The sequence below is a fragment of the Erinaceus europaeus genome, chromosome 8 (genome assembly GCF_950295315.1).
Source record: "Erinaceus europaeus chromosome 8, mEriEur2.1, whole genome shotgun sequence".
In the NCBI taxonomy this organism is placed as follows: Eukaryota; Metazoa; Chordata; class Mammalia; order Eulipotyphla; family Erinaceidae; genus Erinaceus; species Erinaceus europaeus.
This window is the reverse complement of record NC_080169.1, coordinates 8046169-8060558: the sequence shown is the minus strand read 5'-3', so window position 1 is coordinate 8060558 and position 14390 is coordinate 8046169. Positions and strand designations below refer to the sequence as shown.

At 41.7% G+C, this 14390-nt stretch overlaps 1 protein-coding gene across 1 annotated transcript; it reads right to left on the bottom strand.

Annotated features, from left to right (window-relative positions):
• Window positions 1–282: 282 nt before the first annotated feature.
• Window positions 283–13782, bottom strand: RALA (RAS like proto-oncogene A). The gene is made up of 4 exons (XM_007535161.3): window positions 13629–13782; window positions 8587–8795; window positions 3555–3729; window positions 283–2286 (listed from the first exon to the last, which is right to left on the bottom strand). Exons 1-4 carry the CDS (start codon window positions 13740–13742, stop codon window positions 2164–2166), a joined length of 621 nt encoding a protein of 206 aa, XP_007535223.1. The 5' UTR covers window positions 13743–13782; the 3' UTR covers window positions 283–2163.
• Between the last annotated feature and the right edge of the window lie 608 nt (window positions 13783–14390).

Here is a 14390-nt window from a genome sequence, read left to right as displayed (position 1 = left end):
CCTGCTTCACCGCCTGTGAAGCGACTCCCCTGCAGGTGGGGAGCCAGGGGCTCGAACTGGGATCTTTAAGCCGGTCCTTGTGCTTTGCGCCACCTGCGCTTAACCTGCTGTGCTACCGCCCGACTCCCCCCAAATTCTTCTTTGGGAAATCTGTCATATAGAAGAAGTCCCCAACTGATAGCTCAAAATCTCAGGTTTTAGAATTCCCCGTAAAGATGCACAGGTTGAGAAATCTGAACAGGACGTGTTACACACACTACACATTAAGTAGCAACACACACGTTTTCTAAAAAAGGAAGTTTATTGGTCTTTAAATGGCTCAAATTGCAAATAAACCAATTGGGTAGTGGCATCAGCCTAAGACATGTGATGCATCTTTGTCATTTGGCTTCATAGCACCTCAGTACCCAGGAGAGGAAAGGTCTCAAAGCAAAGTCACAATGTTAGTGGTTAGGACCCCTGGTAAAGTAAGACTGCAATGAGTACACATAGAGATCGCTGGGCCCGCAGGGGCCAGGGTTACACTGGTAACTTTAATTCTGCACATGGCATAGCCTATGAAAACGAGATGAAAGACGTACATTTCAAACCCTTAAGGACAAATACTTAACATGACAAGCCGGATGAAATATCTAGAGCTGAGATCCTAAAAAGCCTATTCTTGTTAACCTTACACAAATGCCTGTTACCTAGAAGGCCCCGAACACATCTCTGACTTGTTGAAATTACGACTGCCTGAGCAAAAAGAAAGAAAACTTTACTGGACCAATTGTTTGAGCCCATTCTGCAGAAGAAAATGAAAATGTGACAGTGGTTCATTTTCCATGGAAATTATATTCCCACAAGCATGCGAGAATTCTTTCATTGGCACACCAACAATGGTGACACCAGGCTGAGTGTTTGGACTCTGTATGCCAAACATGCCTTCTGCACTGTACCCGGGGTTGATTGCTTGATGTTCGCTTTAGGAAATGTAGCTACAGTGTTCTTTGTTATGAATACAAACAGAATAACATATACTCCTACTTACTCCCAGATAGCCAAACTGTAACCTCATGAGTACAAATTTAGAAAATCAACAGGTGGCAAGCGTGAGCATTTTCCCCAAACTGTTCTAGTGCAAAATGCATTAGCACTGTTGACATATTTTTCTGAGCCCTGGCTCCAAAGAGATTAAACACTTAATACACGCTCACCACTTACAGAAAGAGACTCCCAGGGACCAGCATCTTAAAGAAAGAGAGGGTTTCACGGTAATGTAATTGGTGCTCAACAGTTTAAATGCTCTTACAAGTATATACCGGTCTTTCTTTTTAAACTACCTTATAGTTAATAAAAAGCAATCAAGGAGCTCTGGGGCTTTACTTTCAAGACCCAGAGTATGGCACACGTTTTAAAATTTGGACAGACTTTTAGCAGACAATTCTATCTCAAGAATCTTCTATGCAAGTTGTAGCCACCTATTCTCTCACCAGGACACATGAGGTAATATGCCCATGGGTTAGTAAGGACACATTCAGAATGACAGACCTGGCTAGTTTCTCTGTCTCTAAATTAAGGCATATTCAAAATTTTCCATGTACATGTTTACTTCAGTTTTCCAAGTTAATTACCAGATAATTAATGCAGATTCACAGGTGAGTTACTCTCAATTACACTATATGCAACAATCATGCCAAGAACTTTTTTCTTCTATACTTTTTACGTAACAATGGTTAAAAAAGTGGTACAGTTTAACTATCATGTTCACAATTATCATTTTTTTTCCCGAGGCAGTAGAAGACCAAGACATTTTAAAATGATAAAAAATTGAAGCTTTATAATAAACCAGAGGAAGTAGCCTTTCCTCTCATACCCCACACCCATTTCACCTTTTTAACAGTTCAAGAGAGACTGCCTGCAAAACACAAGCTCACACGCTACATTCAGGACCGTGATAAAATGTAGGCAATTAGAAGTTGAACTCTGCTTCTTGGTGAAGCCACATTAATTTCTTTTTTTAAGGTGAATTTGACTTTCAGTGAAGTTCCAATTCATGCTTTTAGTGATACATAACAATTTCCAAAATGTTAAAGTAATTTCAGTCAATTGAGCCTTCAATGGCAATGCTTATAAATTATATTTATTAGTATGGTCAAGATAAGAAAGGAGTTTGGGCTTTGATTATAAAATGCAGCATCTTTCTCTGATTCTCTTAGCTAAGCTTTTCCTCTTCTTTTTCCCATTCTTTTCTTTGCTGTCTTCCATCTTTCTGGCTCGAATTTCCCTCATTAAGTCAAAAAATACCTAGAAAGAAGAAAACGGGAAAAAGCAAATAAATAATATGAGCTAAGAGGTTCTTTGAATTACAGCACTACACTTTGGGAATAACAGAAAGCACACAAGCTCTCGCACGTGGAATACAGAGAAGGTGAGCACTGGGGCTGGGCAGTGACACACCCAGTCGAACAGACAGACACGTCTCAATGTGGAAGAAGAACACTGAGCCTCACGGGCTCGGGAGACAGCCCACCAGCAGGGATCGGTGCCCTGGCCAGAATACAAATGTTCAGGTCTTAGCCCAGATCAAATGAATCAACATCGCTGGGCATAAGACTCGAGAATCTGTGTTTATCAAGCTTTATACATCAGAGTTTGTGAGGCACTCAGTTTGGGCACTAAAAACGGCCCACTTAGAGAGCTCCAAGAACCTGTGCTGCCTCAGGCCCTCCAGCACTCCCCCTAAATACTGGGGCACATGTACCTGGGGAGGCTCTTGACAACGGGTTAGCCTGCCTGCACCTGTTCTCCAGGAAGGCCCATCTGCAGAAAAGTGGGCGGGTAAGGCAAGAGAGCAGAGAATTTCCTTTTCTACTCAGAGAAAAAAGACATCGATGGTGAGGAAGGCAGTCGAAGCAACTCAGGCTTTAAAAATCCTCTTATTGCAGGGTCGGGCGGTAGTGAAGTGGGTTAAGCGCACATGGCGCAAAGCTCAAGGACTGGCTTAAGGATCCCAGGTCGAGCCCCCGGCTCTCCACATGCAGGGGGGTCGCTTCACAGGCAGTGAAGCAGGTCTGCAGGTGTCTGTTTTTCTCTTCCCCTCCCCTCTCCATTTCTCTTTGTCCAATCCAATAACGATACAACAAGGACTCCAAAAGTGGGGGGGGGGGGGATCCTCTTATCTAGTGGTTCCACATTGGGAGGGACCATAATTTAAATGGGGCCAGGCAGGCATCAGCTTAGAAGACTCACGCAATTATTCCTTCTAAATTATCCACTGAGAGTAAGAGAGAGAAGAAGAAGAGAAGAAAGCAGGAATTTAAGTTGATGCTATTAAACACATTCTCTCTCTCTCTCTGCCAGGGTGTCTTATAGTCAGTGTGTCTTGGGAATCTAAGGACTAAGCAAAGTGAGAAATTCCTAATACAATTACACTTGAGCATTGAGCTGATAAAAATCAACATGTATTAAATCTCTATATGAAAACCTCACAGAATCTAGACAACATGGAGCCCAGCTCAAGCAAGTCGACCTATTTTTAACACGATGTAGAGGGAAGAAGAGGCACTTTGTACCTTGTCAACATTAGCTCGAGTTTTAGCAGATGTTTCCACGTAGTTAACATTCCATTGATCTGCTCTGGTCTTTGCCTCTTCTACAGAAACCTGCCTTTTATCTTCTAAATCAGACTTGTTACCAACCAGCAGAAACGGAACATTCTCATCTTCTTTTACTCTTAAAATCTGCTCCCTGCAAAGGAAATGAGAAATGTTAATTTCTCGACATGTCAAAATGATAAAAGAGCAAACACCAGCTGCAGTTAGCACGTACTTGTGTTTCTATATAATGACATGTCGCCCATTTATTACATGGCGGGGAATAAATAGCATACTTCTTATTTGTTCTGTCATGTGAGTTACCCATTCACTTCACTGATGAAGGGGAAAAAAAAATATTAAAAAGTACAAGCCAAGTCTACAGAGGTCAGAAACAAATGTAAGATGCTTTTTAAAAATAAGCTTAATTTTTTATTTTAACAATATTTATCTATAACGAGGATGAGAGGTGAAGGAGAGAATGCACTGCTCAGCTCTGGCAGGAAGTGGTGCTGGGGATTGAACTTGCGGCCTTTGGTGCTGCAGGAATGCAAATTACTCTGTCTAACAGGTGTTCTCATAGGCTAGGCTATCTTCCTTGCCCTAAACTTTTTTAAATGTGGTGCCCGAGATAGAAACTTTCCTCATGTTTGGGAGCTACTCTCTCCCCTAATCTAACTTTCTAGCCCTATTCTCAACTCTGAGTGGTTAATTTAGAAGTTATAGAAAATATTAAAAAAATATACTAAAAAATATTTTTAAAAATTCTTAAAAAAAAAAAAAAAGGAAAGCTTCCAATGGAGGGGATGAGACATGGAACTCTAGTGATGGGAATTGTATTCATTATCTTACAATCTTGTTAATCTAATCATTATTAAATCACTAATAAAACATTTAAAAAACCCCAGAATCTGACAAATTTGCATTATCATTAAGTTTCTTCCTTGCTGGCCCCCCCCATCTTTAAATCTAAAGAGAGTGAAAGAAAAAAAAAGCACCAGTCCACCATTTCCTTGCAGCTGCCATGTGGTATTGGGAACAGAACTCACCATCTGAGATAAGCACTGTAACACTGAGTTCTCCTCTCCTCCTAAACTCCTAAAACAAACTTTTTATATCAGAACAATTTTAGATTAATAAAAAATGTTTTGAAGATAGAACGGGGTTTCCATATGCCCCAATTGAGCCTCTCCAATTGTTAGTAACTTTACATGAAGGACACTTACCCTAATAATGAATCAATATTGATACATCATTAATAATTAAAGTCCAAAATTTACTCAGATGTTTTCAGTTTTTATTTCATGTTCTTTTATTGTTCTAGGATTTCATCCAGGAAACCACATGGCATTTAGTCATTGTATCTCTTAAGATTCTGCCCCCGTTCTTTCCTCTTTTGTTAGTGAGTCAAGGAAGCGTTACAAAATTACCAGATTCCAGAGGTCAAATTTCATGATTTATTTATTTTTATTACATTTATTTGTTTATTGGATAGAGACAGCCAGAAATCGAGAGGAAAGAAGCAGATATGGAGAAAGACAGAGACTCCCGCAGCCCTGCTTCACCACTTGCAAAGCCTTCCCCCTGCTGGTGGGGATCGGGGTCTCAAACCCAGGTCCTTGTGCACTGTGACATGTGCGCTCAACCAGGTGCGCCACCATCTGGCCCCCTATTTTACCCCTTGGGATAAAATATCACATCCACACATGGTAAGTGTAAGTCACTAAAGTTCTGTGCTGCTTTCCCTATCCATAACTACCAGGGTTCTTACTAAGTCCAAGAAATGGTTCGGGCATCTTTTAGTTGTTTTTTTTTTTTTTTTTTTTTAAAGTTCATTTACTTTAGTCATCTACTGATATATCCAAAATATGAATGAAACCACTCAATAATTGTCCTTCACTTATTTCATTTAGCATAATCACCTCCAGTTTCATCCATTTTGTTTCAAATGATACAATCTCATATTTCCTAACTATAGAGTAGTGTTTTGACACTTTTGAGGACTGCTAGTTAAATCATTTGAGAAATGTCTCTCCAGTAGGATATTACTGTGTGTGTCAGGACAGGATTACACCCTGACTCAAAGTTTGTGATAGTTTTGCTCAAAGCTTGAGTTTTGCCTGACTGATGTGATATTAACCTTGTTGACCTTTTGTTTTTATTATTTATTTATTTGCTTTCAGGGTTATCGCTGGGGCTCAGTGCCTGCATTAGGAATCCACTGCTCCTGGCTATTTTTTCCCTTTTATTGCCCTTGTTTATTGTTGTTGCTATTATGATTGTTGTCAGTGGATAGGACAGAGAGAAATGGAGAGAGGAGGGGAAGACAGAGAGGGGGAGAGAAAGACAGACACCTGCAGACCTGCTTCACTGTTTGTGAAGTGACCCCCCTAAAGGTGGGGATGCTGGGGGCTGGAACCAGGATCCTTGCAGTTCCTGCCATGTTCGCTTAACCCACTGTGATACTGCCCAGTCCCCCTGATGTTAACCTTTTGTACCTGATGCTGACTGATGTGATGTGTAAAGGCTATTTGGAACAGCAATAAGAGCAGAAGCTAGCAAGAGGAGGCAAAGCCAGCATTCCTGTGGCCTCTCTCATTCTGTTCTTGTGGCTCCACTGTTGACGGTTTTATGTACTAAACACCTCACTCTTCTTAAAACATCCCTTTTCAGTCTTCTGAGCCTGCACCTTGGCCTGGACAGTGTGATATGACTCTTGTGGTTAAACCAGGGTCACAGGTTTTAGGGAGGAAGACCCCTGGGGAGAAAGTGCTGTTTTTAATCATAATAAATCAAAAGTTCATTAAATGTTTTTAAAGCCCCACACATGGCAGAAATATGTGGAAGTCAGCTTTTGAGAATAGACTGTGCGTTTAGAATAAGTTCCACACTGTGAAAGTCCACCATTTTAAGTTTCATGATCTGCCTTTCCTGTTCCTGTGACTCAACAAAGTCCTTCCTGCCTCAATGTCCCGGTCTGTAGTAAAATGGAGATAGCATAAGCTGCTGCGAATATGATTGGGGCAAGATAAATATTAGCTGTTCCTGAAAACACATTTATTATTTATTTATTTTAATTTATTTTCCCTTTTGTTGCCCTTGTTGTTTTTCATTGTTGTTGTAGTTATTATTGTTATTGATGTCATCATTGTTAGGACAGAGAGAAATGGAGAGAGAAGGGGAAGACAGAAAGGGAGAAAGACAGACACCTGCAGACCTGCTTCACTGCTTGTGAAGAGAACCCTCTGTAGGTGGGGAGCCGGGGGCTCAAACCAGGATCCTTACATTGGTCCTTGGGCTTTGCGCCGCCTTTGCTTAACCCGCTGCACTACCGCCCGACTCCCATATTAGCTGTTCTTAATGAATATTATTACCTTGTTGGAGAAAAATGTTTTCTTATAAAATCAGTAAAAGAAACCTTTAAGATTTAGTTTGATCATCTTACAGAAACCTCTCCTTAGAAATTATTGAGATGCTGAAAGTATAAGATTACATATTTTAGGCTGTGAAAAAGTAAAGGAATGAATCACAGACCAACAAAACACACTTGATTTTGCAGGAATTGTACAGTGATGCTTGAGATTAAGTATAAATCTTAGCCATAGTTTATTTTCAAATCACTCAGCTTTGGGAGCCGGGTGCTGGTACAACTGATTATGTGCACATATTACTATGCATGAGGACCTGGGTTCGAGCCTCCACTCCCCACCTTCAGGAGGGAGGCTTCACAAGTGGTAAAGCAGGTCTGCCAAGTGTCTCTCTTTCTCCCTCTCTATCCTCCCACCTCAATTTCAATCTATCCTATCAAACAGGAGAAGGGGGGAAAAAGGGTGTGCAGGGGGAGGGGGAGGGGCAGGTGGTCTCTTGGAGAAGTGGATTCATCATAACAAAAGTGCCACGGCACTGAGTGAAGCTGTGTTGCCTCTCTCCTTCTAATAATAATACCCATAGTTGTACACGTACTTAGGAAACAACTCAAAACTCATTTATACAATATTAGGTCTACAGAAAGAATCCTTCTACCCTTCACCAGGCCCCTCTCCAACAACAACAACAACAACAACAAGACAGACCTTTATTATACAAAGAGTGAAAAGGTCACAAAACACATTATGTAATAAAACCTAGTTCCAACCCATTGTATTAACTCTATTACAAATTCATCTGCTGGGGCTGTGTGGTGGTACACTTAAGTGCACAAGGACCTGTGTGCAAGCCCCTAGTCCCATCTTGCAGAGAAGCTTCAAGAGTGAAGAAGTATTACAGCTGTTTATCCTCGTCTCTCCCTCTCTGTTACCACCTTCCCTCTAAGTTTCTCTTTGTATCAAATAAATAAATAAGACATTTTTAAAACTTCATCTGTGTTGTCAGGATATCTGTATAGTCAGGAGGGTAGCAATCAGCCTGCTGAGTGGTATGCAGGTGCTAAGAAACCAGTGACTAACACAGAAAGATTTAAAATCTGGGTCAGCTATCCACTATGTGATCCAAGAGCCAAGAGCTGTGGTAGTAGCAGCAGTTCCGTACTTTGAATACTTGGCACACTCCGCTAATGCATAAAGACACTCTGGGTTCTGAGGCTGTCACAATTCAAACTCGTTATGATGGAGCTCGCACTGCGGTTGGTGTCAGATTATCCAAGGCATACCAAGTATCTGGGTGTAAGCACATAAAATCATATGTTGATACTAAAGAGGAAATAATCAGACACAGAGTAGAAGACTAACAAATACGAATATCTGTCCAGGGGCTGGGTGGTGGGGCACTTGGGTTAAGTGCACACGTTACCATGCACGAGGACCTGAGTTCAAGCCCCGAGGCCCACCTACAGATGAGAAGCTTCACGAGTGGTGAAGATCTCTCTCTCTCTCTCTCCCCCTCCTCTCTCAATTGTTGTCATACCAAATGTAAGAAAAAGAAAATCTAAATATATATATTTGTTCAGTTGTTTTGTGGGGATGAAGTTGATAGATTATAATCAAAGAAACAACACGAAACCCCTATAATATACCTGAAATCAGCTGTGGCTGCAAAGGATTCCAGCTCTGTAATGGAGAAGACACAAAGGAAGCCCTCCCCGCTCCGGAAGTAGTTGTCTCTGATTGCAGCATAATCTTCCTGGCCGGCCGTGTCCAGGATATCGATCTGCACTTCCTCCCCATCCAGCACGACCTTCTTTCGGTAGCTGTCTGCTTTAGTAGGTTCATAGTCTTCCACAAACTGGAAAAGAGAAAAGCATATTCACCCTCTAGTTATTTTTGGAAAATTTGGAGGCTGCTTCATTTGCAAAAGTAGGTTGGTTGAGTTATTAGTACTAGGCTGTTAACAGCTTGAAAACGGACTTTTCTCTTAAAACACTGTACTTGCAAAAATCACTGTACATGCATTTGGTCAAGTGTAGAACTTTTTTTTTTTTTTTTGTATGACACTAAATACACATTTTCATGTCAGGATTGTAGAAATAAATGGAAAGTAAATATTTAGATAAATATTGAAAACTATCAAATATTTTAGTTCTCCAAAATGAACCAAGTCAGCAGTTTATACAACTCTACAAAGTTATCAATTTTTGAACTTTGAAATTTCTTCATAAGCTTGTGATATTTTCAGCGTACAATTATGTTTAGTGCACATTTCTATATTCTCCCCCATATAAATTCTCACCTTTGTGTATTTTTTACCATTTTACTAGTGATTCAATAATGATTTATAAGACTATGAGAAAAACGGGTCTAACTCCACATTGTTCTGATCACCAGAGTTCTGTATCCCCAATTCCCTCCACTGGAAGCTATAGCAGTTCTCCCAAGGTCACAGATACAGGCTGGCTACTACTTCGATAACTACCTGTCTGTATTTATATGTTTGCCTATCTTTCTTTCTTTCTCTTTTTCTCTCCTTCTTTTCCATCCCTTCCTCCCTCCCTCCCTTCCTTCCTTTCTTCTTTATTGGCTCCAGAGTCACCGCTGGAGCTCTGTACCTGCACTACGAATCCACTGCTCCTGAAGGCCATTTTTTCCCTTTTTGTTGCCCTTGTTTACCATTGTTGTTGTTATTGCTGTCATTATTGCTAGATAGGACAGAGAGAAACTGAGAGAGAACGGGATGACAGAGACAGGGAGAGAGACACCCAGGGCGAGGGGGGTAGATAGCATAATGGTTATGCAAAGAGACTCTCATGCCTGAGGCACCAAAGTCCCAGGTTCATTCTCCCCCCACCCCCACCACCACCACCATAAGCCAGAGCTAAGCAGTGCTCTGGTTAAAAAAAAAAAAGAAGAAGGAAAAAAAAAAAAAAGAAAGAGAGATACCTGTTGAACTGCTTCAACACTTGTGAAGCAATCAGGTGGGGAGCCAGGGGCTTGAACCTGGATCCCTACCTACTCTGGTCCTTGTGCCCCATTTTTTTCCTGTGATCTTGCCTTCTTTTCCTTTATATCATACCTACACCTGTTATTACTTCTGAGTGTCTTTCCTGCCCCCCTCCACCCGCCCCCAGGTTCTGATGGAATTGGAGTTCAGAGCCCTCTGATCATCTTTCCCTAACATTCATCCCCCTCTGGGAGTATGGACCAGAATTCTTTATGGCACGCAGACGGTGGGAGTTCTGGTTTCTATAATTACTTCTCTGCTAGACATGGGCATTGGCAGGTTGATTCATACCCCCCCCCACCTGTTTCTATCATTCCCTAGTGGGGTAGGGCTCTGGGGAGGTGAGGTCCTGAGATAACTGGTGAGGTCGTCTGCCCAGGAAGTTCAGGATGGAATCATAGTAGCATCTGCAACTTGGTGGCTGAAAGGCAGTAAAATGAAAAGCAGGACAAAATGCTTTAATAAACAGGAACTAAAAAGTATAGATAGAACAGATGAGAATGGGGATTTTAGGGTTGAGAGAAGCTAGGAAATCTAGTTTAGGTATGTCCGAGGGGCCCATGATTTTATTACTTTTTTGCTTGAGCTTGTCAGCCAACCTGCAGGTGGACTAAAAATATTATTTAGGAAGATGGTGTCAAGAGTTGAGAATAGGGGGTCAGGTGGTGGCACAGCGGGTTAAGCGCACGTGGCGCAAAGCGCAAGGACCAGCGGAATCGGTTCGCGCCCCCAGCTCCCCACCTGCAGGGGAGTGAAGCAGGTGAAGCAGGTCTGCAGGTGTCTATCTTTCTCTCCCCCTCTCTGTCTTCCCCTCCTCTCTCCATCTCTCTCTGTCCTATCCAACAACGAATGACATCAACAATAATAACCACAACGAGGCTACAACAACAAGGGCAACAAAAGGGGGAAAAATTAGCCTCCAGGAGCAGTGGATTCCTGGTGCAGGCACCAAGCCCAGCAATAACCCTGGAGGCAAAAAAAAAAAAAAAAAGAGTTGAGAATAGGGCTAGAAAGCTGGATTAGGGCAGAGTAGCTCCTAAACTTGAAAAAATATACATAATTACAATTAACTGTTTACCCCATCGATCTGACCCAGGGCCTATACAGTAGAACCTGTGTAACCTCAGAGTCCCTGTCAGACTGAGCTCACAGTCCATAATCACAGCTGGGAACATTCTAGGCTGCTCTCACTTCAGGGCCAGTCCTCCTTGAGAGGCAGGGTAGGATGACCCAGCCTCCCTCCAGAGTGGGGCCATCCCTACCATGCTAGTTTATAGTGAAGGCAAGGTCCTAAAGAGGTCTGTCTACAAGAGGGATTATGATGATGTTCCTGATGGAAGTGACCAGCGATGGTGAAGAGGTCAATTAGAGGTCTAGGCCCATATTATCTTTGTGGGAATCCAAGCCCTGACTAAGGCACCTGGTGATGGGGTGGCCTGATATTGACCTAAAAGGCCGTCATTAAGTGAGCCGGTCTCTTGTCCTTATCCAGCTTTTGTAGTCCTTTCTTTATCTGATGAGCTCAGACTTTCTCCCGGTTACTGAAGTGTTGAGTGTCATTTATTATATCCAAAACCAGCATTAGGTTTATGGGGTCTGGCTTCAAGTTAGGGAGGAAATAGACCTAGGATTTTAGCTACCCTTGAGTTTTACTGTATTTACTTGTCTAATGATTCTAATAAAGGCTGTCACAGGGACAATAACTTTCTTTTAGTTGATAAATATTTTTTGCCAGTATAGCTCTTGGCCAAATGTATACAGTGTTTCTTGGTAGGCCACTGCTGTGCTGCCCCTGGGCTGGTTCTCCCTTCTGCTGTATACAGTGTTTCTTTTAAAGATTATCAAGAGGGAACAGTAATGCTGATGCTGTCAGAAGAGATTAGGAGATGTATCTTACTTTCTTTTGTGTAGATAGTTGAGTAGCTAGAGGGATTGAGGGGAGAGAAGTAGAAAGTAGGGTGTCAGGCTAAGTAGCAAATACTGCAATAGACAATTTATGGTGCCTTCTTTAGGGCTTTCTATTTGATTGCTGAGCTTATTAGGTCTAAGTCTAATCACAGAGGACTATTAAGCACTTTACTTTCAGGTATATAGTTGTCCCTACCTCTGTATTTTTTTTTTTTAAATCTGTGTATCATTGTTAAAGTATATTTATACATATATACTTTTGTGGGTTTTTTAAAATTTAGTTTCTTTTCTTGTTTTTTGCCTCCAGGGTTATCACTGGGGCTCAGTATCTGCACTACGAATCCACTGCTCCTGGAGGCTATTTTTCCCCATTTTGTTGCCCTTGTTGTCATTATTATTGTCATTGCTGTTGTTATTGTTGGGTAGGACAGAGAGAAATCTAGAGAGGAGGGGAGAGAGGGGGGAGAGAAAGATAGACACCTGCAGACCTGCTTCACTGCCTGTGAAGCCAACCCCCTGCAGGTGGAGGGCCAGGGGCTCGAACCAGGAGTCTTACTCTGGTCCTTGGGCTTCATGCCATGTGCCCTTAACCTGCTGCACTACTGCCAACCCCCAAATTTAGTTTCTGTAATGATGATGATGATCATTCTGATGACAGCGCTGCTCAGCTCTGCCTTTCAGTGGTGCCAGAGACTGAACCCGAGAACGCAGAGTGAGTCTCGGGCAGTAAATAAAGCCTTTTGTGCTATCTCCCCAATCAATTTTTCAAATTATTTTTGTTATTATTATTATTTTATTATTTTCGCCACCAGGGCTTAACTGGGTCTTTATAACTACATGATTTCAGGCAAACTTTTCTCTCAGAAGGAAAGGAGGCGAGGCACCACAGCACTGCCCCATTACTTATTAAGCTTCCCTTTTCATGGTGCTCCCAAGTGAGGGTGGTGGGGCTCAAGCCCACAACCTTCTGCCTAGTGAAGCATGCACTCTACTGGGGGAGCCATGGCCCAGCCTCCAAGACAAGACCAGGCTGAGATTTGGTTATGCATCAGAGACGACTTTCCTTGGCAAAGTGCCCAACTTCCTGAAATGTACTACTGTATACAGGGGTAGTAAATTCTGATATAAACACAAGCACACAAATATGTAGCCTGTTTAGTAATTATAAATTTTAGGGACATGGCCTTTAACTGTTGAATGCTAAGTGCCATGCCATGTCAAGTATACAATAAACAATTTTCTGATTGAAGACACTATAGGACATATTAATGTATATTATTCTCAAATCTCTGTTGTGTACTATATTCCTCAGTTCTGTAGATTAAAGCTGGGAATCTCCATTAAAATAAGTACTACAGTGGTCATGGAGGTGGCACAGTGGTAGAACACAGTACTTGCACGGAATGAGCTCCAAGTTTGACTCTTGGCACCACATTATCTCAAAGTGCAGCTGGTTCATTCTCTCTCCGCTCCCTTGCTCTCCCACCATAGTTAAGTAAATCTTAAAAGAAATAAATACTAGTGATCAAAAAGCCAAAGATTGCTGAAAAAAATAGGTGCCATTTTCAGTTTTCTGTTGCTTTTTAAAGCCTTCAATTTTTTAAACTCCTTGACTTTTTAACATGGTAATTAAGCTGTCTACAAGTGTTGACTCTGAATTTAAGAACAGAAAAAAAAACAGCAATTAGTAGCATTCAAGTATTCAAGGAATACACCAAGAGAAACGCTCTCTGGAAGCCCACAGTTTGATATCCACACAAAAGCAGCACTTACCTCATCATACATGAACTGCAGAGTCAGAGCGGACTTGCCAACACCACCACTGCCCACCATGATAACTTTGTGTAAGGCCAAGGAATTCTGACCCTTGGGCTTATTTGCAGCCATCTTGTGTCACAAGAGTTTTCACCAAAGGGTCAAGAAGAGTCTATGATGAATGAAAGAATAAGAAATGCTCAGTACATTCTCATCTTAATTTCATTATTTTTATAATGCATTATTTCAGACAGAGACAGAGGGATTGTGAGGGAAAGGAGAGACAGAGTGGGTAAACAGAAAGAGAGACACCTGCAGTCTGTCTTTACCACTAGTGAAGTTTCCCCCGTGCAGGTGCAGGTTAAGGACCAGGGGCTTGAACTCTGATCCTTCTATATTCTAACATGTGCGCTCAACCAGGTACACCACCACCCAGCCCCCTTCACTATACTTGCTTTCAGAATTCCAACACAGCAGAGACAGTTGTCCTTAAGGTTTTCATTCTGCAGTGATTTTTAGCAGATGACAAGTGAATGTGGTGTGCTCACTTAGGGGAAGAACCACTAAGGCAGTAATACCATGCCAGTAAAACAAGTCTATGACTCACAGACAGTATTCAAATAGTAGTTTCTAGCAATCAGCTGTAACCAAAGATGAAATTTCCCTGGTGAAACCATATGCTGATAATAATGAGCTATTGGCTGTACAAGGATGTAATCACACAGATTACAAAAAGAAGCTAAGGAATCACTTTTGTTTTCAAAACATATATTGGCAATG

Coding starts and splice junctions, on each gene's coding strand:
- RALA (XM_007535161.3), bottom strand. CDS start 13,742: ATGGCTGCAAATAAGCCCAAGGGTCAGAATTCCTTGGCCTTACACAAA. Junction 8,796..13,628: donor TGCAGTTCATGTATGATGAG/GTAAGTGCTGCT, acceptor TCTCTTTTCCAG/TTTGTGGAAGACTATGAACC. Junction 2,287..3,554: donor CTCGAGCTAATGTTGACAAG/GTACAAAGTGCC, acceptor TCTTCTTTCTAG/GTATTTTTTGACTTAATGAG.